At 37.5% G+C, this 21,835-nt stretch overlaps 1 protein-coding gene across 20 annotated transcripts in view; it reads left to right on the plus strand.

The window, feature by feature from the left end:
• The window catches only part of ank3b (ankyrin 3b), a 179,927-nt gene that overhangs the window by 63,783 nt on the left and 94,309 nt on the right, over positions 1–21,835 (plus strand). For 16 of the 20 annotated variants that reach the window (XM_084135628.1, XM_084135612.1, XM_084135614.1 and 13 more), the window contains exon 1: positions 2,517–4,972. The exons of 3 other annotated variants lie outside the window; for them this stretch is intronic. In XM_084135628.1, the coding sequence (XP_083991754.1) occupies positions 4,856–4,972 (117 nt within the window). In that variant the 5' untranslated portion in view covers positions 2,517–4,855. Of the gene's footprint in view, positions 1–2,516; positions 4,973–18,068; positions 18,111–21,835 lie in introns of those variants that run through there. One more of the 20 variants, XM_084135606.1, reaches the window with a different exon arrangement.

Genomic DNA, 21,835 nt, shown 5'->3' on the forward strand with positions numbered 1-21,835 from the left:
CACGTGTGGAATAACGTTATGGAATAACGTTAGTGTAGGCCTATGTAAACCGCAAAAAGATGAATCGCATTTCTATAATATGACTCGCCTTTCTGTGAGATGAATGAAGGGGACATATTTGTAAAGACTGTTTAGCCTAAATATGAATCGCGCGTCTGTGTGTGAAAGAATAAACTGCTTTGCTATAGCCTACTGAGATGAGTAAAAATCGACTGGAATATGTTGAAATAAAATGTATTTGTATAAGCAACGTATTAAACTGCAAAAAAAATACTATTTTTGTCAAAAATAAATTCATAGACTAAGATGTTAGATGTTCCAATGTTGGCTATATTCAAACTAATGAATACATATGATAAAATGTAGGCCTATAATCTTTTTTTTTTTTTTTTTTACAAAGAAAGAGTACACTTGAAATATTGTTGAAATTGTAATTATTGTTGTAATTGTAACATTTTTAATAAAATAGCAAAACATATTTACAAGAGAGATGTAAGCGAAATCTTAAATGTTTTACACCATTTAAATCAATGTATTTTTTTTGTGAACGATAAAGCAAGACTATTTTTACATCATTTTGAAGCTAGAACTCAAAGGGACAACATCCATTAGTCAAAAGTCTTGTGGACACATATTTAATATGTGTTTTGTGGTCTTAATTCAGCAACTTTCATTTTAATTTTTTCCAATAACCACGCATAAACATTATTCTCTTAAAAATACAAACATCTACATACACGTTGCTCGCATATTATGGTAGCCCTGTTTGTGCTATATAGAGTGAATTTACACCTTTGCCATTAACATGTTTATAAATAACTGAAAAAAGCACAAATGTCAAGGCATGTCAGAACATCTCAAGGACCCCAAAAACAGCTTGGTCCCCAGAGGGTTAAAGCTATCCTACATCCCAGGCCGGGCTATTTGCCTAAGGTGCCATCTAATGTGGCATTGCCTACGGTTCTGCAGGCTTTTCATCCTCCACCTCACGTGACGGCGGATGAGGAGAGACTTCATCTTCTCTGCCCTGTCAGAGCTCTCAAATTATACATTCAGAGGTCCTCTTCATAGCGGAAGTCAGTTGCTAGTGTGTTTCGGGTCGCCCAAGAAGGGGCTTTCTGCCTCCAAGCAGACCATTAGTAACTGGATCGTTGTGTGCCGGCGTCCCTTTGTAGCTTCCGCATATGCCGTCACACGTTATGTCATGACGCAACACCAATCAAGATTAACTTAGTTTCATTCATGCTTCAGAGGCACTACACTGAGGGGCGTTACCTCAAAGTGTCATTCGTCGCAGTTCTCGTTCCCTTTCTTAGGGAACAAGGGTTACGGTCGTAACCCGAGACGTTTCCACTAGTGGCAACACCAACAACTTTTATTACTTTTCACACGAATTAGGATTACGGGGAAGATTATAAACTCTTTCCCCGCCAGCGTTTTGGAAAAAAAAAAAGTTGCCAGCCACCAGCAGCATTTTTGATCATTTTCACAAAAGTTCCATGGCCCCCAGAATATTTTGTTGTATGAATATCTGAACATGCAATATATCAAAAGAAAGAACTGCTTTTAAACAAACAAACACGTTTTATTCTAGCTTCATGCATTCCTTTTTTTTTTTTATCAACACTTGAATATGGGTAAGTTTCATAAAAAAGCAACATTTTGAGCAAAAAGCTGAGAAAATCATATTTTTGTCAGAGACTACATTCAGATCAGATTCAGAATGATGATCAAAACATAGATGGAGTAGATTGAGTCCATTAACACCCCCAAAGTTTCACAGTCCTATAGCTCATCTTGCGCTGACATTTCATTCAGTAACATTGGACAATTTTGATTTATATGCTGTTTAATGTTGACGATCACATTATTTTACATAATATGCATCTGCTTACATATGATATCGCTTGTTTCTGCCTCTTTTTCACCTGTGTTTTCAACAGGAGATTCTGTACTCTTTCAGAGGATGTGTCATAGCGCCCCCTACCGTATGAAAGTGAAAACACGGAAAGACGGAAATTTCGTTAATGGCGGGGAAGCTTTGTCTCACAAATGATGGAAAAGTTTTGGGGTTTTTTTGCACAGTACTTTACAAATTACTTTGTTATGACCTCAAAACATTTACTCTAGTGCTTGATTTGTAAGGTAACATATGGATGGCTTTTTTAACATAGTCAATTTGCTTAGTAGCAAATTTGCATTGTGGTGCGCTAAAAACATGAGTCACGATAAAAGAGCTTAAAGGCATGTAGAAGCGAGCTAAAATGGAATGATTGCTTCAGCAAATGCGTTTTTATCTCATATTGCTTTTGTTAACACTATCGGTTAGAATTAGGTAGGGTTTAGTGTAGGGGGTATGCTATTTTTAAGCCTTTTAGCGCTCCTCACTAGACATTTCCGAACTGCCTACACACTACAACCAAATAAAAATGTTGCCAGATTCATATTGATCTGTTTTGGATAAAACTTGGAGAAATCTTGCATTTCCACAAATTCAGACTTGCATATTTGAATATGCAAAGATTAATTAGACTTAAGAATTCCTGCGAGGGCAAGACTTTCATTTAATTGTGAAAATTACATTTTTGTGAGTTGTCTGTGAAAAAATCTAGAAAAGTTTTCTTTTTTGGCTAAAACAAGCAAAGTGGACCAGACGTTATGCTTATAGTCAAAAGTCTAGGGTAATAAAGACAGAATTAAGCAGCGAAATCTTTCCCTCACAGATATTTTTCTCTGTTATATAATCATATTAAAAGCCTAACAAGGAGTCTTTCTGTTGAAACTCGTTAATGTGCTGAATATGTAATCAGGGATTGAATTATTTAAAACACATTTACATGCAAGCTACATTTAATCTCTCTATTTTATCTGTTCACAAACAACCTGCTCTAAATCCCTCTTTTTAAGAAACAGATGGAGAAAATTGCGACGGAGATGACATTTGCCCAGCAACACATTGGAATTATGCTCTTAAATGCTGGTCTGGCTGAGATACACAGTTAATGTGCTTTCACTTGGCGTTGGCTGCTATGTTTCCGCTCTCTTCCGCTGTTCTCCTCAGCCAGTGGCTGCACAGCTCTTTCTCATTCATCCAATCAGAAGAATGTCTCCCACCCCTTGACACTTCATTAATATTCAGCGACTGCAGTCCCCATCACGGGCTCAGGTGGTGCACAGAACAGAGCGGGAACATGTGAACAGTGTGAATACATAACACATGCTGCTCGCATTTATAAAATGACACTATCAACAGCAGTAAGGCTTCAATCTCGATTCAGATTGTTTTCTTTGCCTTAAAATGAGGTGAAAAGCAACACTGAGTCTCGTTGTAGAATGAGTTTCCGTTTCATCTCTGTTGTGAGGGTAAATCTGTTCTGCCAAACCTTCTCTGAGCTTTCACTGCAAAGGATTTTATTGTTTTGCCCACTATGAAATGTCATTGGTTCAAAATCCAGCTCCACATAGCTGTATATTAAATATCAAATATGTTTTGACTGGTTGTGGCTATGTGACTATGTTTCATATAATTTTCACGTTCACTATGGGACTGGAAACGTACCATATTGATTCAGGTTAGTGCATTAAACTTAAAGGGAATGTTCACCCAAAAATGAAATTTCATTAATTTACTCCCCCTCATGTCCTTCCAAACCTGTGTGTTTCTTTTTGTCTTTAGACACAGAATTTAAGTCATTATTGAAAAGTTCATCATAAAAAAAACTTGTAATATACCAAACTAGTAATATGGACCACTTTTATGGTGTTTTGGTGTCCATTTTGATGCTTGAATGTTTCACATTCATTGTAATTGTATGGAAAGGAGCAGCATGAACATTCTTCAAAACATCTCGTTTTGTGTTCTAATGAAAATTTGGTGAAAATTATCAAAAATGCTGGCGATGGCTAGCAATTTAAAAAAAGAGTTAAAATAATAAAAAACAAACCTAATTCAAGATATATTCACGAAAAACAAGCCTTAATATCTTAAACAGTTTGCATTTCAAGTAAACTGATCTTGTCAGGATATTTTTACTGGGGAATTATAATCTCCGACACAATCTCAAACTATTTTACGTTTTAGCGAATTGTTGGCTAATTCTCATGAACTCGTATCTCATCCATACTGTACATTTTCGTACAATGTGCTTACGCTCCAGTTAGGGTTAGGGGAGGATGTTCAAGCTTAGTTTTTCTAAAAATCTTTTTCGTACGTTTCACATCATACAAATTCATACTAAATCGCCACCTTGTAAAAAAGTTACATTTTCCCATTAGACTAGGTTGTCTTTTCAGAATAAAGCAATTTGTTATGCTCTACAGGAAAGCTCAAGATGGCAATGACGGTTCAATACAGACATCCCCCTCTTTGCGTGTGTGTGTGTGTGTTTGTGTGTGTACGTATGCATGTGAGGGCGTGTTAATCCGCACACAGAAACCATCAGCATCAACCCCCCCATTCCTCCCCTCACTTAGACACTTCCAGCTGGTGGCGAAGGATACGCGCGTAAGATTCTCCATCCCAGCTGCTGTCCTCCACCCATTCTCTTTCTCTCATCCCTCTCCGCTGCGCTCCGTCCCGGCTGACTGCACGGTGGGGATGGGTTCAGGTAGGGCCAGAAGGACCCAGGAAAAAAAGCGCCAAGAGGAAAGCACCGTCTCCTAGAAATGCTCATCTCCTCTCACTCAAATGCAATTTCCCATCTTCAGCAATTCGGTGGCTGCTCACAGGAACACATAGAGAGTGTCTGAGAGATATTTTTTTATTGTCTTTGTGCTTTGGAAGGATACTGTTCAGTCTTTATTGACTGGGAGACACTTCACTTTATCAAAGGATATCTTACTTGAGCTTTGCATCATGGCACACGCAGCATCCCAGCTGAAGAAAAAAGCAGATTTGGATCTTACAGCCCTAGAGGAAGAAAAAGAGAAGAAGAAAAAGAGCCGAAAAAGGATCCGGGAACCAAAGAAAAAGGTACCAATAGGGTTGTGTCTTTTTGGGGGTTTTGATTGAGGTTTTGATGCTGGCATGCAGGTTGGGGCGGGTTGTCTAGAAGCATCTTAAAGGTCTGGGATCTCACTTTCAGTTTTTTTTTTTTTTTTTTTTTGGTCTCACAGTTCAAGAACTGGAAATGAAAACAAGAAATTAAGGAGGCTCATAGGTTTTTAAAGTGGATGCCTGTTAGACTGCAGTGATGCTGCTATGTCCTGTGTGGATAGGACATGCTTATTTATAGGGCGAACATGTGCCTCACAAAGAAGGTGCACACCAAGAATGCCGAATACACACTTGGACGTGCGCACAGCAGTTTTTGAGGGCTGATTTTTACCTTTTTTGACTCTATATTATTAACATTTCTCTTCTTCGGTTAGATGTATGTAATAAAATATAGCCATAAAATTCACATAGTTGTTTATTTAACTTTAACAGGTTTGAAACGCCACCTCTCGTTCTAATCCATGTTTTTTTAATGCCACAAGATAAGAGGTTTTCATAGAATAAAGTGGCGGTTGTCTTTTTAAAAAAAATTTTTGACGCGTGTGGGTGAGTGTGTTTTTGTCTTTGATCCATGGTGGGATTCGTTCTCCACGCTGATGCGTGACTGGTGTCATTTTTATCGCAGGCTATGCATCCAGACCCCCGGGGACTCACGAACCCTCTCCCACGGGCTTTATGAAAAATTACCCCCCCCAGCCACCCACCCCCGTCCCAGCCAGCTTCAATCCCATTACAAACCTACATCAACCCATCCCATTAGTCACAGTTCAGCGTTCGGCATCTCTGCTACCTATCAGCATATGTATCTGCTTCTGTCTTAGCTGCTGTTTCCTTAGAATGAACCAAAGAATGATCAGAAATGCCTGGATATCCTTTTTTTGTTTATGAATTATGGAGACATTTCTGTTACATCCTTGCTTGATTTGAGAGTTTGAAAGCGTGCGACTGCAATTGAGATGTTCATGCATTTGCACCCGTGTCTTAGTCTCATAACAGACAATGTGGCTCAAATAGCAGCAATATCATAACAAAGATGATGTATGGTTTTAATATCAAAAGATTATCAGCACTATAATACATGTATAGGTAAATCTGAGCTAAATCTGTATGAAACCTGCCAGACTACAGCAAACGCATATAGTGTTAACAAGCCAGGTTCGTTCTGTCCCTCATGGGACGTCATGTCGTGATTGAAATCCTCCCTTCACCCTTTTCAAGGACTGAGAGCTTAACTTTCAATGACCTCTGTTATTGATGTGTGCGTGTGGCTGAAAATCTACATGCTAGAACTTTACGCAAGCCATTGACTTAGAAGAGCTGACTCACATTCTCATTCAGTCTCATTACAAACTGTTGCAGATGTTGGTAACCTGGATAACATACATAGAAAAATATTCTCAGTAGAATGTACCTGAAGATATGTTCTAGTAGACTAGATGAGTTTTTCAAAGATGACAGAAGGGTTTAAAAGCCTGAGATTACAAATAATCTGTTTGTTTTTTTCTTTAAGATTTAGGAAAACAAAGAAATGTTTAATTTAATTTAATTGCTAAAAAAGCCCAAATGCTTCACTAGCCCAACATGGAATCTGTCCTTGCAGAAAATGTAATTAATTCAATTTAATTTAATCTGTTTAATTTAAAGGTAGGTTAGGCAATTTCGGAGAGGCTAGCAATAGCGAGCTAGCTTTGAAAACATAAGGTGCTCAGTGACTGACATCTGTCTAACTCTGCATAGCATGAAACGCTCTGATGACGTGTGATGTGTATAAAAATACATACGTTGACAGTCAGGTTGGACATTGGATCGGACCGAATGCAATGATTGGACGAACAATTTATGTTCCTACGCCTTCCACAAACGATATATATACATTTAGACCACTTAACTTGACACAACACATCCCGTTGACCAGATCTCAGCACTTTTACTGTATGTGCTGTTGTACTCAGCTTTCATCACAGGTTTGTAAGGTTGTTTCTTAGGCTGTTTTTCCGACTCCAATTTGGGATGAACCTTTTTGTGCTTGTATAATGGGAGCTGACGGTAAACGTTCGCTCAGGGTATCGATACCTGAGAATCTGAGAGAGGACTCCCAGTATAGCTGTGGTCAAGGAGAGATTCTGCTGGGTTATTGATTGGGTTAAGATGTGTGAGGCTCGTAGAGGAGAACTCAGAGCCAAAGCATTAGTTCTGGCCTTGTTTATTAGCCTAGTGGGCGTTTATGGATCTGCATCTAGAGCTCAATCTGGGATCCGACACATTAATTAGTGTAGCCGCAGTCTTGATTTCAGTCTAGATCTTTACATTCTCTGAATAAAATGTGACTGTGAAAAAAATACACTGCCATGATTTGAGTGGTTGCCAGGGTGTTGTTCTGCATGGTAGCAAGTCTATGATATTCTGGTCTATATACAGTGCTGTAATGTTTTTGGAAGAAGCCACTTATGCTCAATAAGTCTGCATTTGTTTGATTAAAAATACAGTAAAAACAGTAATATTGTGAAATAATATTGATTACAATTGAAAAACAGGCATTTTTTGCCTTTGTTATGACTGGACAACTAGTTGGCAAGAAGCAAAGTTGGAGAGAGAGGAGGGGGGGATGGGATTGGGAAAGGTCCACGAGTCGGGATTCAAACTCTGCTATATGCCTGCGCGCTGCCCACGAGGCTATTGGCACCAACAATAATGATTGTTTTCTATTCAAATATATTTTAAAATGTTATTTATACCTGTGATGGCAAAGCTGAATTTTCAGTCTTTAGTGTCACATGGTCCTTCAGAAATCATTCTGATATGTGGATTTGCTGCTCAAGAAACATTTCTTATTATTATCAACAGTTTATGCTGCTTAGATTTATAATTTTGTGGACCCTCATGTACCCGTCCTGGGATGCTGACATCATGGATGGAGTGGAGTTTTTGTGCGTACACTTTTGGCAGTGTATCAGATGTCAAGCTCAATGTACAGTCGAGGCACGCAGGCGAACCAAAAAGGAAAAAAAATCCATACTCCAGTCTGCTGCCTCCTGGCTGTTGGCAGCGCTTTGCTTTCGTCCCTGGCCTGACCAAATGAAAACAAACACTTAGGCATTTGGATGACTGCCCACTTGCGTGATAGTCACGTTTGATTTGATTCTTTTCTTTATTGTGCATTTGAAACCCACCTTAAAGAAACAACTTGTTTTCAGACACTTCTCCCTTCAGGCAAGTAGACAGATTGTATTGTATGCGTCTGTGTGAACAACATGAGTTTAGCTCATTATGTCCTGTGCGCTGGTTGGCAGGTGCAGAATAAATGATGTAAATGTAATAATAATTCATGCATATATTTTACAAACGCTGTCTGCGTCTTAGCCTTTCATTGAGCCGAACAGTGATTTATCATGTTCCGGGTTCAATACAAGTTGTGATATACTGTTCATTGCCATAGAAAATAATTTGAACTCCTCTCAGTTTATAAAAAAATATTGAATGTTGTGTATTTCCTAGTGACTGAACAACTTTCATCCTTTTATTATATGGAGAATTGCAATCCTAAAATATGATCTTCAGTATTAAAAATGCATTATATATTTTTTTTTATTATTGACAACAACAAAAATAATAATAATCAAAACAAGAGTAAAACATTTTCATCATAATAATCAATAATTTCAGTGATTTTGAAAAATTTGTGTACTTGTTTTGTACCGTGCTCGTGGTGAAATGTGATATATGTGACGTGTGAAGAACACTAGGAAAAATCTAAATATCACAAAATAGAATATTTTATTTTAGAATATTTTAATTTACCAAAAAATTTCCAACCAGCTGTAATTTTGTACAATTATGTAAAAACAATTAAATATTATTTAATTAAATGTTAGCAATATATACAGCATGTGTATATATATATATATATATATATATATATATATATATATATATATATATATATATATTATTTTCTTTTATTATTTTATTTTTTAAATGTCATTTCCACACTGAATGCTCAGTGTGCTCACAACTGATAATAGGAAATCTTCATTACTTTCAGAAAAAAACAATGTCTTGCCCCATAAACTTCCCATGCAGGCAAAGAGTATAAGAAGTAACAAGAGGCGAAACTCCGTTGCAGTTTTGACAACAGCCACTAGGTGGCGCTTCGGTAGCGCGGCCGCCATTTTGGACTGAACCAACGGCTTTACCGTTAGCACAACTACTGTACAGCATTAACATTATGTCTGGAAATAATTGGAAACAAAGAAAACAGTGTTCTGCCATCAACTGCAACAACTACCAGTGTACAAACAATCAACTAGCATTTCATAGATTCCCCAAAGATCCAGAGAGGTAAAGTAGAAAAGGTTTTTATTAACTTTAAAGTGATCTAACGTCAACGATAACAGGTGCTGTAACGTTAATGTAAGCTATCCCATAACCGCAGTAACAGTTTGCTAATGTTATGTATTTGGTCGAAATTGTCAAGACTCGAAATGGGCTTTTTAAATCGCATACTTTCAGAGATATGAACCTAACCTGGCAAATGACCGCTTTATTAATTCATTGTTATCACTAAATTAACCCTTTAACTAGTGTCACCTTTTTTTCGCATAAACATGAAAATCACTATCCAAACTTAAATGGTTGTAATTCAAGAATGCTTTGGAATTTAGACCTATGGTTGGTCTTGTTTTAATTTGTCAGATTATTGTTGAAGTGAAATAAATTATGAAAGTGAAACAGAAAAAAGTTATGCAAGTTTGAGTTTATTAAAATGTACAAATTTAAAATATAATTATTTATATTTTATATAAATATATATATTACAAAATATATTTTACTCTAGAACTGCAAGAAAATGAAAGCAAAAAATCTGAACAAATTGTGTTCCACATTTTAGGTTGATATGTTGATATTTCGCTTCCTCACCCTTTCTGCCGTGTGCTCTAACGTTACACGGTTTGGAGCTGCGCGCTCTTGCTCGCTCGCTTTAGATTCCGGGTGATTTTAGCTAATTTGCGGGCATCAGGGAGCCGCTATCAATATGCGGGAGACTCCCGGATCTTCCGGGAGACATGGGATATGTCTGCTCTAGAGATATTAAAAACTAGAAACTACTTTTTAGTTAATTTAACCGCTTTTGAATTTGAACCGGTATCGTTCAATTCTATGACAGCTGTGTTGCGTTCAGTCCAAGATGGCGGAGCTGCAGCTCTGCGCATGGGTGAGTTTGTTGCAATGGAACGTTCTATTGAGTTTCGCCTCTTGGTACTTCTATACTCTTTGATGCAGGTTCTTTACTGTAAACACAATTTTTATTTTTATTTTTTTTTACAAACTGAGGAGCAAATCAAAATTTGCACTTTGCAAAAATGCTTTGTCAAGCCTCATAATGGATTGCTTCAATTTACAGATTGAGTGAGGGCTCATTTGAATCAGTAGATTTTGCCACCAGCACAGAAACATTAACCCCTAGCTGTTAATTAATTTTAGTTGGAGTGTCTTTCACCCCACACCCTCTCGTTCTTTTCCACCCCCCTGTCTTTACCTCTTTATCTTTTTAATGTGGGTGCTTTGAGTGCAATATCGCTTCCTGCCATGCATTACTAAATGCACATGTTTTAAAGGGGGATGGGGTTCAGACCCCAGATATACACACATGAACACATGCTGCCACCAGCAGCATCATCACCCCCACCTTTTTAGAGCAAACAAGCCAAGCTGCTTCATTAATCCCCCGTCATTTATTAAGAACCAACCTCATTTTTCACAATCTCCTCCCCCTTTTTCTTGCATTGTTTGAGGAAAGAGCACCGGGCTCCCTCGGGGCCTCCGTCCCCCTCTCCTCTTTTCCCCTGGAGCTGATGGGATACAGTGTCACGAGATACTGATTATTTTTTCTTTTTCATCCCTTAATTCAATCTGTACTTGGTGTTAAAAAGGTCATTAAATAGTTTACTCTAAAATTTAAAGGAGATATTTTGAAGAGTGTTCAAGCTGCTCTTTTCCATACAATAAAAACTATTGCATGCTATTTATGCATGCTATAAAATGACACAGTTAGATATTATGCCATCTCATACTCTCCCTGGTTCACTTGAGATCAGACTATTCTAGTCATAACCTGACACTTCCTTTTGTCATTATGCGCATCCTGATATTGTTTTATGTGCTTTGAACGTTAGTCCGTATCCAGAAAGACACATTCATCTTTTAGTCAGCCTTTTAAAACATTTTGACTGTTACATTAGATTGCAGCAGATGTTGTAATAAATCATTTAGCATTTGCACAATAAGTCCAGAGTTATTTGTGTGTTAGACTGAGTTCATCGAAGACGGTCCCAAGCCCTTTATAGTGACAAATTACAATCCTGACCTGTAACATGACAGAGAGCAGACAGAAATTTGTTTTTACAAGCCTTCCATAAAAACAACAAAACTAGTGAAATACAATAATATAAGTAAATACAATTTATATATTGCTTCCAAAGAAAAAGCTAAATAAATATATTGCTTTTTTCTTTTCTTTTTTTTTAACTTTAAAATGGTGTAGTTACAGTGTCCACCAGCAGGGGACTATGCTAACCAGCCAAACCTTGACCCCTTGATTTAAACAAGAGAAAAAGAGAAGAGCAAGTGGAGAGAGAAACTGTGTTACAACGAGACAGAGAGCTGAAAGAAGGACTGTAGGAAATACAAATGGGGTTAAGCCTGAAATGGAATTGAAGAGAGAGATTATAAAACAGAGAGAGAGAGAGAGAGAGAGAGAGAGAGAGAGAGAGAGAGAGAGAGAGAGAGAGAGAGAGACAAGGCTCTCCCAGGTTCACATTTAAATCACAGAGGACAGAAAGCTGATACAGCGTAAAATATAACACACAGGAAAATCAAAGAATCTCAATTCATTTCCCAGTGCTGACATACAGACACACACACATACATACACACACACACACACACACACACACACACACACGGACAACAGTGTTTAATGAGTCCTTGTCTACAGGAAATGAAAGCAAAAATGTGAATTTACTGGTTGATTTGAGATGTTGATCAGGTATTACTGAGATCAGAAAGCCATTAGACACATTGCATTTATCCATTAGTGCAGATCAGTCTGGTTTTACTGAGAGAATGAAGGCATGTTTCTCCAGCGCTCCAGAGAGCCGCCCACTTTCTGCTGAGCTCTGCAAACATCAGGGAGAGAGATTGGCCTTATTTTCTCTTCTGTTCTGCTTGCTGTTCATCAGCTGACTGGGTGAGTTAGGACACACTTTCTCCTGACTGTGGACTGCATGACCTCCTGAGCAAAGACCTTCATCACTTCCCTGTGACACACTGACTATACACATCATTGACTGTATTGAGCAATATCTGTATCCTCACATTTATGCTTGACACATACTAATATTGCGAACATGCTCCATACTACTGCATATTCAATATATTCTTAAAGCTTGATGTATGTCCAGACTGAAATGTAAGTTGTTACTCACTGAAAGTCTTCATCCTTATCATAAATCTCATAAAAAATTAAATATGGACATTAATGATATCAAACATCATTTGGTTTTGTGTCTCATGATCAAACGTCACTGACATCAAATCTAACACTTTTTTTTCATATTCCAAAGCAGAATGTGTATTTTTTTTTTCTGTTGTTGTGGTTCTTTGGAATGTATTTCTGGACGTTCACTGTTTACTGTACAGCTCAGCATGGCTGCTCACCAGCATGTGTTATGATTTGGATGCTGATCTCCAGGATAGGATGTTCTTGTCTCCACCAAGAGCTTACTAGCTTAACCAGCAAGACTTCTGGCTAAGACTACTGATCCACCAGTTACACCAGTATCAGACCAGTAGATACAAAGCACTAATTGGTTTCCCACCTAACAGGTTCTCTAAAATTTATGAACAAACATTTTACTGTAACATTAATAGCATGTTTGTTCAAAGTCATCTGGTCTTTAAACATTTTCTCAAAACATTAGCACAAAAACATCACTTATAAATTGTTCACGGGACATTTTTCCTGAAATGTTTTAGTTGGATGTTCATCTAACTTTTTTCAAACGTTGCTTGTTTTAGAATGTTCAGAGAACATTAAAAAGTAATGTTCCCATAATATTTATTTACAAAATGATAAGAGGGAAGGTTCCCTTAATGTTCATATAACCAAGAAAATATATTTTATATATATTCAGAGAACATTCCGAATTGGTAACGTTAACAAAATGTTCTTAGGACATTTTTTTTTATTTTTTGCTAGCTGGGTCGTTGCTACAATTTGTTACCGTATGTATTAATCTCTTTTTCAATTAAATTTAAATTACATGTTACAATCAACTGACAGATTATTTGCATCTGTGCCTGTAAGGCAAAGACAGAGTTTGAAAAGAAGACTTTTTTTTTCTGAGGAACAATAAAGCTTGAGTGCTTTAAGTGGGTTTAGAACTGAAGTCAAAGACTTTTGGTCATCATGGCAAATCTGGAACTATCAAGAAATGTTAAATATAAAAAATACAATTTTAAGATATTAAGTCATTTTCTGAAGTGAATATTGCTGGATTACTTCAATCTTCAGTGTCACGTGGTTCTTCAGAAATCATTCTAAAATGCTGATTTGGTGCTCCAGTAACATTTCTCAATATTATCAATGTTGAAAATGGAAAAAAGAAGAAAGAAAATAGTTAAAAACTATTGAATCCTTCCTTTCTAGTCATCCTGAGCAAGAAAATTCATACGAATTCATTTGTCCAAAAATGTGTGAAACCATGAATGTTGTGTTCTGACATTTCAGTGCTTTCACACCTGAGCGTTTGTTTCGGAACCTGCCGCGTTTTCTCCCTTGATTCGGTTTGTTTAGGTATATGTGAACACAGCAATCACGCTCGAAACCGCACCAAAACAATCGCTCCGAGACCGCCTGAACGAGGTGGTCTCAGCCCGATTGCAAATGAACTCTGGGGTGATTCGCTTGAGGTGTGAAAGCAATCCGACCGATAATTCATAACGTGAAATGTGCTATATAAAAAGATGTAGTGTCTAATTCTGCGAGTGAGCACATTAGTTATCACAGTTGAAAACCAAAAGAGCACCTCTTCATCTTAAAATGTTGTGTAATTGTTCTTCTTCGTGTGAGAATGCTGTCCTGATAAAGCCTAGTATTATAACATTGGTATACTGTTTGCATGTGTCTTGACACTGTTAACCTCTAGACATCGCTGGGAGATCCAGAGAGAGTGCGTTTGAATTTGCTGCAGTATTAATACGAATGTAGTGTATAATTTAACAGCGGGAATGACTGCTACATTCGTATAGTGTTTGCGTTTGTCTTGACAGTTACAAATAAAGCCACAATAAGCTCATGGAGCGAACCTGTCAATCATCTTGATGGATGACGCAGAGGAAACTCTGACCAATAAGAGGACAGTTGTAGTGGCATGTGACTTGCATAAACGCATTTTGGTATCCTTTGAAAGGTTGCCTTGTGAAAGCGAACCAAACTAAGAAGAAAATGCAACATTGAAAAAAAAACCAACAAAAAAAAAGTCCCTGTTTTGCAACAAAACAAACGATATATAGGTATGAAATGCCCTTACTTTTGAGGAACTAACCTTGTAAAATTAAAAATTAAAAAATAATAATACTAAATCTTGGATCAGCATCCATTCCTACTGTTTGAATCTAATCATTTCAGCAGGGGTTTCCTCCTCATGCTAAGACAGTGATGTCATCACTCCTGGTGTGGGGGAGCTCAGATTGACGTAAGACCAAGAGCTGTTGGTCTAATTAATATCCGGTGCCAGTCAGAGAGAGTGTGTGTGTGTAACGGGTGAAAGCTCCTCTCTTCACTGTACAGAGAGTGCAGAAATATCTCTACCTGACTCTGATGGACTGAGAGTGTCCAGATTCTCCTGTTAAAGCACTGCTTTGGACATTACTGTGTCCTGATGAAAAGAAACTCCTGTACTTTTCATACTGTTTTTGTATTGTGCATCTGCTGTCTTTGTCCTTGAAATACAAATCAATGCAAGATGTGCCTTTCTGCAGTGATTTTTGAATCTTTTATCTGCGCTGAACATTCGTTTTTCTCTTTCATTGGAACAGAAATGTTGAAATGGATATAGCCTGATGAATTGCAGGCCGGACAAGAGTGTGTGTGTGTGTCTCTGACCGGTGGCGTGTGAAAAATAGAGGTTGTGATTGGGTGCTGAAGGGGCAGCTGAACCGTGAGACGTCCATCTGTGAGAACACAGGTGATTTATTTACCACACACACACACAGCTTTGATTTTGACGCACAGTTTATTACACTTTTCACTCAGATGTCCTGAGGGGTTATCAGACACAAGCTCTGTTTACAGTCTCTGCAATTTCACATTTCAGTTGAATATTGGGCTTGGTTGTCTTTGTTTTATTCTATAGAATATAGAAAATAAATCTAAGGAGTTTCAGAGCTTGGTTTTGGATCAATGAGACAAAACCCGTGAACAGATCGGTGAGTCTGCAGTGTTAATTATATGCACTATTGAACCACAACAGTTTGAATATTTAGCATGAAGTGCATTTGATTATATTAGTGAAAATAGGAAGCTTCTGAAGCTTCATCATGGGTTCCCAAGAGAGTTTGGATTGGTTTCAGGAACATCATGCGTCTATCTATTGTTGAGGGGGGTGTCATTGGCAGTCCTGGCGCAGATAGTGCCCATGGTGAGATGAGTAAAAAAATATATATTAAAGTACGATTTTTGTTTAATTTTATCTGTAAATTGTTATTGAAAGAAGTTTCTTATACTCTAATAATTCAGAACCAAGTCTGCTTATTAGAATGATTTCTGAAGGATCTTGTGAAATGAAATTTCAGCTTTACTATCAAAGCAATAACTTTATTTTAAATGACTTAGCATTTTAAAATATATTCAAATAGAAAACCGATATTGAAAACCGATCACGGTTTCCACAAAAAATATATGATTTGAGCAGCTAATCAGCATATTAGAGTAATGGCTGCTGAAAATTCAGCTTTGCCATCACAGAAATAAATATACAGTTTAAAATGTGTTTGAATATTAAACTATTAAATTTTAATAATTAAATTACATTTCACATTATTGCTGTTTTTACTGTATTTTCGATCAAATAAATGCATCATTGGTGAGCATAATAGTCAGCTTTTATATATAATATTCTTGTATATTGTGGTAGATTTTTCCCTAAACCTAAATATCTGGGGCGTCTCCAAATCGACACCCAATTGATCTTATTTCCTGAGTCGTCTCCAAATCGACACCAATACCTTTATCTGGGGCGTCTCCAAATCGACACCCAATTCCTTAAACTGGGGCGTCTACTAATCGACACCCAATACCTTTATACTCTAGCTCTTGCATCTTCAGTCGACAACTGGCTGAGTCTTACTCTAACTAACTTGCTTCCCTAAACTAGCTTCCTTCCTAAACTAGCTTCCTGCGCAGGAATAAATCGACAAACAGACCTGCAAATGTCCTTTAAATGCTTTAATCACGGCCAGGAGATCTTCCCGAGCAGTTCTCAGGGAATCTCTCCCAAGAAGCAAGGCCGGAGGATCTCAGACAAATTCCATTGAGAATCCCACCGTACAACACAGATACAACAGTTTTTATAGAATCGAGAAAACAAATAAGACTAACATCTGCAAACTCTGTTTTTGTGATTACTTATCACAAGGTTTGAGAACTAGTAATCTGTCTAGTTTCAGTTCCCTAATTGTTATTTATACACTCTCACACACACACTCAAAGTCACAAGTTTTCCTCAAAGAGTTTGGACACATTTAAAAGCATATGAATGTCGTTCTTGCAAGAAAAACAAATGTTAGTTGATTAATTAAAGTTGATTAATTAAAATCCATCACAATATTTATATATATATATATGGGGGCAATCGTGATGGTTAGAGAGTTTACTTATTCTGCCTTCATGTGCTATCAGAAATGTTCTACTTCTCACTTCTGAAGTTGTGATTATGAGCTCATCGCATTAAAATTTGGACTTGGCTCATGACTTGGAAACCAGTATTTGCGATAATTCTGATAGCACTTGAAGGCAGCATTATTGTCAATATCGGCATAAAAAATGTTGGCGTCCCCCACCAACATTTTTTCTGCCGATATTGACAATAATGCTGCCTTGAATGAACCACCATCAATACCCACGACTAAGCTGCCCTTGAGGCACCTAACCCCCAATCGCTCCCCGGGAACCCCAGCGAATGGCTGCCCACTGCTCCGGGTGTGTGTGTCCATGGTATGTCGTCACTTCTCACTGCTCCTAATGTGTATGCACTAACTTGGATGGGTTAAATGCAGAGGACAAATGCTACTGTTGGAAATAATTATTGGCTTGCTTGTAGATAAGCTTAAAACTTCTACTAAGATCCTAGCACAGCAATGCAGGAAATCAGTTGCTCACATTTTAGCGTCAACCACAATTATGCCACAGTTGACCAATCAGAATCAAGCATTCCAAGAATTGTATTGTTTGCGTTTAAAGCATTTACTCGCATAGACAACTGAAAGCTAGCTAACATTGATAAAGCTGACCTAAGGTGTGTGAAAGGAGGCATCATGAAATGTTCAGAGCCATATGCAGTTCATGCACTCATTGCGAATAATGTAATGCTTCTATATTGTTCAGACCGCTGGCTAATGTGAGCTGACTGTTGTTCATTAGTCCAGGCCGGATCTGCTGGGACGCCTGCCGTCTCTTGAGCTGGAGTTAATGAGCTTTTCTGCCTCAAATGGCGTTGTTCGCTTATACTGTGCTGCAAGCCAGTCAGGACAGGAATGTTTTAGTAATGATAATCAGTCCTAATGGGCTTTAAATGAGCTAAGAGTGGCACTGTACAACAGTAAGGTGACGATGATCTTGTGATCTGCTCACGGATCAGGACACGCGTCACAAAGTCTCTGATGTCATGCCTACAGTTTGTTCTACGAGGTCTGATATTGCTCGACTGGGATGCAACTCTGGGTGCAAAGCTTTTTATCAGTTCCCTGAAACACAAAACAGTGTTTATAAGGGACTTGGTCGATGACATGAACACTTCTGAGTCTGAGGATGAATGGCTTTGCTGATAATTATCAGGTTAGTGACATCACATCTTTTGAAAACAGTAAAAGTGAGTGTTTTGTTTGAAGCATTAGCAAGTAAAATACTGTAGATTAAAAAGTTTGGTGTCCGTAAGTTTTTTTTTTTATAAGAAAGCTGCTTTTATTTGATGGAAAATATAGTTAACAAATAATATCGTGGATTATTTACAATTTAAAATAAGTTTTCTAATTTAACATATTTCAAAATGTAATTTTGAAGCATGAATTTTCAGCAGCCGTTACTTTAGTTACTGAATTGGTGCTCAAGGAACATTATAATTATCAATGTTGAAAACAGCTGTGCTGCTAAATATTTTAATATTATTATTTATTTATATGTTCTGACTTTGAATACAGGAGCAGATATCCTCCTCCTCTCTCTCTCTACAAAAAGTTGGTTTAACACCAAATATGTATACTGTTGTGAAGGGATAGGAAATTATTAGTAAGATTATTTCTAGGCCTTTAAAATTGATGGAAATTAATACAATCTTAAAAAGTCATGATAAGAATTTACAGTAAGTATTATATTGGCTAGAAGTTATGCTCTTTGTGTAATAAGCGGGAGTAGAATCTAAGTGCTGGGTTTTTAAAGGGGAACTTGGCAACTATTTCAACTTAATAAATCCGTTTAGAAATCATTTGGATGGTTAAATAACCTGTTCTGGTGAGAATGGTGACTTTCCCCGCACCCCCCAGCGTTCCCCGGCGGAAAACCATTCATTATGTTTACTGTGGCAAGCAGGACGGGACTGAGGGCCGTGGGAGAACGATGAGCGGGAATTTTCTTAGCAATGTTAAAATGCACATTGACCGATCACTTGTTTAGCGTTCATGTAAACGCTACATTCAGATTCACCAATCGGAATGAATTCAGTTAGACTGAAACAAAAGGTGTGCATGTAAACAATGAATGGCGACTGCAGAAAACAAAAGCCGAATCCCGGACATTTTGGACGATCTCGATGGCCGGACATGTCTGGGAAAAAGAGGATGGTAACCCCTACTAAGCTTTCTCCACAGAACAAGAGCCTGCTAGCTTAGCTTCCAAAAAAAGATGGCTGACACTATTTGTACATTCTGTGAGTGAGATCCCACCCTCTATGGGCGGGTTGAAAACATGTGGATCTAGCACCTTCTACTGGGTGTAGTTTTTAGCCTCTGGCCATAAAATCCTCCGATGACACAAAATGAAATTTTTTGCATCATCGAAGGATTTTTTACAGACAAAAAAAATACATAAATCTCTCGTCTCAGGGGGATATGAGGGAGGGAAGCACGGTAATTTGAAAATACTACAGGTTTTCTACTGCTACAAAGCTTAATCCTTAATCCTGAAGTATCCCTTTAAAGTGCTCATATTATACTTTTTGGCTTTTCCCCTTTCCTTTATTGTGTTATCTTTTTTTGTGCATGTTATAGGTTTACAAAGTGAAAAAGCCCAAAGTCCAGTCCACCCCAAAGGGACTTACCATGTCCCATAGAAAACACTGTTCAGCACCTGCTCTATTGTAGTCCATCCTTTACTTCAGAGACAAATGTGCTCACTTTGTAACACACATTATAATGCTCGCCTAGCTGCAAAACATAATGTTGTATGTAACTTTGAAATGTGTTTTACCTATTTTGATACCAATGTTAATCAGCAAAAATGGAAATGTCACTTTTTTAGAATATTCTATTTTAAAGATAATTTATAAAATCCACAAAAGTTTACGGGTGTTTATTTTAATTAATAATTAGTGTTAATTAGTGTTGTGAAATATACGGCCCACAGCTGTAGGGGGAGCTCGTTGAGAAAACACGCGACAACAAAAGGGAAAATCAGCGAAGAAATGGCTAGAGTTGCCATGTTCCCCTTTAATAAAGTAACAAACAAAAACTGAAACACAAGAAACAGAAACACAAGCAGAACTGGAACCATTACAAACAACAACTGACAAAGCAAAAAGAGACAACAAGATACACAAGGGGTAGCAAGCTTAACGAGTTAACAAGACACACCTGGGGAAGACAATCAAGGGGAAAAACTACAAACTGACTACAAAAAGGCACATGCGACGGAAAACAGGATGAATGACAAAAGTTTAAGACAAACAAAGAGAACAAATGACACTTTGAGTGTCATCTCTATAAAATGATATCATAAAATATACACAACGTAAACTTTTTAATATAGAATTGATACCAATCAAAAATTGTGTAATAATAAAACTAATTTCTAGAACTATTTCCTGAAGATATTTATATAGAATTTCCTGTATAGTTATGAACTGTTTCCTGTAGATAGTGAATCAAAAATTCTCTTCATCATTGTATTTATTTGAGTAATGTTCAGACTCATTCTCGGACTCTTGGCGGTGTGGTAAACAGTGGTCTTCTGGGTGTGTGTGTTTGCACGGTTGTGTGGTTCTCTGGAGATCTGTCAGAGCTTTAATCCAGATGTACACTGTGTGTGAGACCACATCAGAATCATCTGTTGTACACATCTAGAAGTTCACACAGGAGCACAGAGCAACAGACGCAGCTGGACTGGCCCACAGATGCGGTGTGTGTGTGAAAAAACAAAAATATACCAGCGTTATTTTGAATAAAAGTGACGTGGTTCTGAGAAAATAATTATTTGTTTGCAGATGGCAATTATTTTGAGAAATGATGTGCAAGACGTGATTAATATGTGATTTTCAGCAAACTCAAGGTTGAGTAATGACGCAAAGGGACTGTGATGCATACGATGTCCTGTACAATAAAGCCCTGTTTCTAAACATTGTCCACTGATTGTCTAAATGGAAGAAGTGTAAATGCAGAGGTCTTGGCAGGAAGTGCTTCTTTAAAGGGGCATAGAGTAATAAATTAATATTAGCAGATTAATGTTATGTTGATGCACACGTTCACCGCTCATGCGTTTCCAGAGTTAAACAATGAATGTTAAAATATATAGATAAGTTAGCTGGTGTGTCAGATCACGTCTTCTCATTCTGTGTGTTTGTGTGAAGGTAAACTCTATTTCAGGGCTCGTGTCCCCTCTGCAGTGAGGTTGGGTTGCCATGGCAACACTGCATTACTGAGATGTATAGATCCTCAACTTGCATCCCACTATAATCGCATGTTTTTGAGGTCTGTGTTCAGTAAACAAACATGAGCATCTGTCTATGACATTCAGTGGATTATAATCGATTTGATGATTTGATACTGGTCTCTGGTTTGTGGGCTATTGACCAATAATAGCAAATCTCTCTTTATCACAAATGCCCTTTTCGGATTATTTAAAGGTGAGTTGTGTATTGTTCAAATACTTTCTCTTACTTGTAGAGACAACTGTATATACACCAAGTGTCAACACTGTTGCTTTATCAAAACGTTGTTTTGTTTGTGCGAGAATCCAGTCAACCTGACACAGGAACACTGACTCAGCCAATAGTGTGAGTTTGGGGCGGGACTTTCTAGTTGTTTTACCAATGGCAGACGGGAAGTGTTTGGGAAACATGTTTGGAAAAAAAAAAGTTATTATTTTTACTAATGACCCTTCACTAACTCCTCTACCTTTACTGTTACTTTAATTTTTAGAATGTTCAAAAAACATTATTTGGAATGAATTGAATGAATGATTTTTCCAGTAAAATGGTTCAATATTATTTTTACTTGGGCTGTAATGAAGTGATATTGCAAATTATCTTTCATTTATCTTCAAATGATTATTATTATTTTTTTTCAATTACA

This window comes from Abramis brama (assembly GCF_963993115.1).
Source record: "Abramis brama genome assembly, chromosome: 14".
Classification (NCBI taxonomy): Eukaryota; Metazoa; Chordata; class Actinopteri; order Cypriniformes; family Leuciscidae; genus Abramis; species Abramis brama.